Genomic DNA, 2,566 nt, shown 5'->3' with positions numbered 1-2,566 from the left:
AATTTTACTACCATTATTACTGTTGAGTAAAGATTGAGAAGCTTCTCAATCTCATGAAGTGGTGGAGGGCTTTACCAAGAACCGCCCATGGATTCTCTCTGCAACGACTCCTAAACTGTTGTATCTGATGGTGCATCAAAGAATGTATACTCCCGCGGCCTCACCCATATCATGCCACAAATGATTGGATCGAGCTTTCGGACAGATGGACAGCTAGGATCAAGCATCTGATCATAGTAAAATCTCACGTCCCAGGTAAGCTCTTCAGCCCAAACCAAAATCCCTGCACTTCAGCCCAAACCAATATCCCGGCATCATCGTATCATCTGTAAAGCAAAACAGAGGATCTCTCTCTCTCTCTCTCTCCTCTCAACCAAAGGCTGCTTAAGGAAAAAAACAATAAAAGGAATCGAACAAAAATCAAAAGTTGGATTGAATGGTTGGTGGGCGTTAACTGGTGGGCGTCATAAGGTATTGACCCCACCTTTTTGCTTAATCTCTCCCTAAACAAGGTCAGAAATGGATATGGTGAGAGATCCATAGAGTCTCAAGTCTCAAATCTTCTTCGTCTTCATACGCAGCAACCAAGAACAACCATCATCACAAAGCATATGGATGCCACACAGCTACTTGTTGTTGGGCTGCTGATCACCTGCCTAAACAGAACAGGTCTCTCTCTCTCTCTCTCTCTCTCTCTCTCTCTCTCACACACACACACACACACAAACACACAGTTGCAAATATAAGAGTTACTGACAATCTAATGATGCAGGGGCTCAATTAGGTGTTTGTTATGGAATGAATGGCAACAATTTACCATCTCCAAAAGAAGTTGTGGATCTCTACAAATCACAAAACATCACAAGGATGAGAATTTATTACCCAAATCAAGCAACTATCCTCGCCCTCAGAGACTCCAACATTGAACTTGTGTTGGGTGTCCCAGACTCAGATCTTCAAGGCATAGCAAGCAGCAATTCCACTGCAATCAATTGGGTCAAGAGCAATGTATTAGCCTACTTTCCTAGTGTTAGATTTCGATATATTTGTGTTGGAAATATAATAAGTCCCGATAGTAGCAATGCCCAGTTCGTTCTTCCTGCAATGCAAAATATTCATAACACAATTGCATCAGCAGGTCTACAAAACCAAATCAAAGTGTCCACATCTATCATTTCCGGACTCCTTGGAACATCCTACCCTCCCTCTCAAGGTGCATTCAGGGACGATGTGAGATCATTTATAGACCCAATTATCACCTTCCTTGCCGACAATGGTGCACCACTACTCGCAAATCTGTATCCCTATTTTAGTTACAGTTCAAACCCAGAAGCCATTAGTCTTTCCTATGCCTTGTTCTCATCCCAGTCGGTTATGGTACAAGATGGTAAGCTGGGATATCATAACCTTTTTGATGCCTTGGTTGATGCTCTCTATTCAGCTCTAGAGAAGGTGGGAGGCTCAACTGTTGAGATTGTTGTATCGGAGACTGGTTGGCCATCGGCAGGAGGCACCGGAGCTTCTACAGAAAACGCAAGGGCTTACAACTCAAATCTGATTCAACATGTGAAGGGTGGCACTCCAAAGAGACCTGGAAAGGCCATAGAGACTTATGTGTTTGCTATGTTTGATGAGAACCAAAAGATCACTAATCAAGAGTTGGAGCAACATTGGGGTTTATTTTTTCCAAATAAACAACCCAAATATGCAATTAATTTCAGTGCAGATCCTACAAATAGCCCCTCAACTGAATCAAATAAGCCATATTGCCTCAATTACTATATCACCATGCATCTCCCTTCTCCCCTTTAACATCTAATTATCTGGCCACATGGATGGTATGGTGAAATAGGTCACATCCTTTCAAGCTCTATGCATTAGTGAGGCTGACTGCAATGATGTCAATAATGCAACTTTGCTTCTCTGATCTTAGATGCGGTCATTGGAAATACACGTTTGAGTCCTTTCCAGGGAGTAGGATGGAAGAACTCAAGAAAGTAAGATGCAGGACAACCTGTTGTGTTTTGTTTCTATTCTCTGTTATTTCAAACCTCTGTTTCATCACTTTTTTGGAGTCATATGAATATGTAGAGATGTTGTGCTGGATTAATGTTTATATATATTGGACAAAGTTTTTCTTGTAGAGATCTCTTCTTAATCAGTGATATGATCATGTGATTGGACTCTTTTCTTCACCCTTTCTGATTAAGTCAGAAAACACCCATCTGTGTAGAGACATTCTCCACATGTCTCCACATAGATGGGGTAAAGAACTTCAATCCGTAAAGAAACCCTCTAGTGAAAGCACATCCAGAAATAAAGATTCATCCAATAAATAAAGTAAGCTGGAGGAAGGTGAGGATGACATCAGGCCATCATGCCCCTCATGCCCAAGGTGACACACATGCTACAATGGATGGGAGAAAGGGCCGCAATCCCGAGATGGTGAGCTAACTCCAAAAACCCGTCCTCAGTTCGGATTAACCGCTGAGTTTGGATTAACCCCCCTTAGCCCCCAGTCACTAAGGTAAATAGAAAAAGTATGCATTTCTATACTTGTTCCAAA

At 42.0% G+C, this 2,566-nt stretch overlaps 1 protein-coding gene across 1 annotated transcript; it reads left to right on the top strand.

Annotated features, from left to right (window-relative positions):
- Positions 1–490: 490 nt before the first annotated feature.
- LOC122066062 (glucan endo-1,3-beta-glucosidase-like) lies at positions 491–2,143 on the top strand. Its single transcript, XM_042629888.1, has 2 exons — positions 491–669; positions 773–2,143. The coding sequence occupies exons 1-2, from the start codon at positions 612–614 to the stop codon at positions 1,810–1,812; spliced, it is 1,098 nt and encodes a 365-aa protein (XP_042485822.1). The 5' UTR covers positions 491–611; the 3' UTR covers positions 1,813–2,143.
- The last annotated feature ends 423 nt before the right edge of the window (positions 2,144–2,566 follow it).

The sequence above is a fragment of the Macadamia integrifolia genome, unplaced genomic scaffold (genome assembly GCF_013358625.1).
Source record: "Macadamia integrifolia cultivar HAES 741 unplaced genomic scaffold, SCU_Mint_v3 scaffold2210, whole genome shotgun sequence".
NCBI lineage: Eukaryota > Viridiplantae > Streptophyta > Magnoliopsida > Proteales > Proteaceae > Macadamia > Macadamia integrifolia.
This window is presented reverse-complemented; position numbering and strand designations above follow the sequence as displayed.

Coding starts and splice junctions, on each gene's coding strand:
- LOC122066062 (XM_042629888.1), top strand. CDS start 612: ATGGATGCCACACAGCTACTTGTTGTTGGGCTGCTGATCACCTGCCTA. Junction 670..772: donor CACCTGCCTAAACAGAACAG/GTCTCTCTCTCT, acceptor CTAATGATGCAG/GGGCTCAATTAGGTGTTTGT.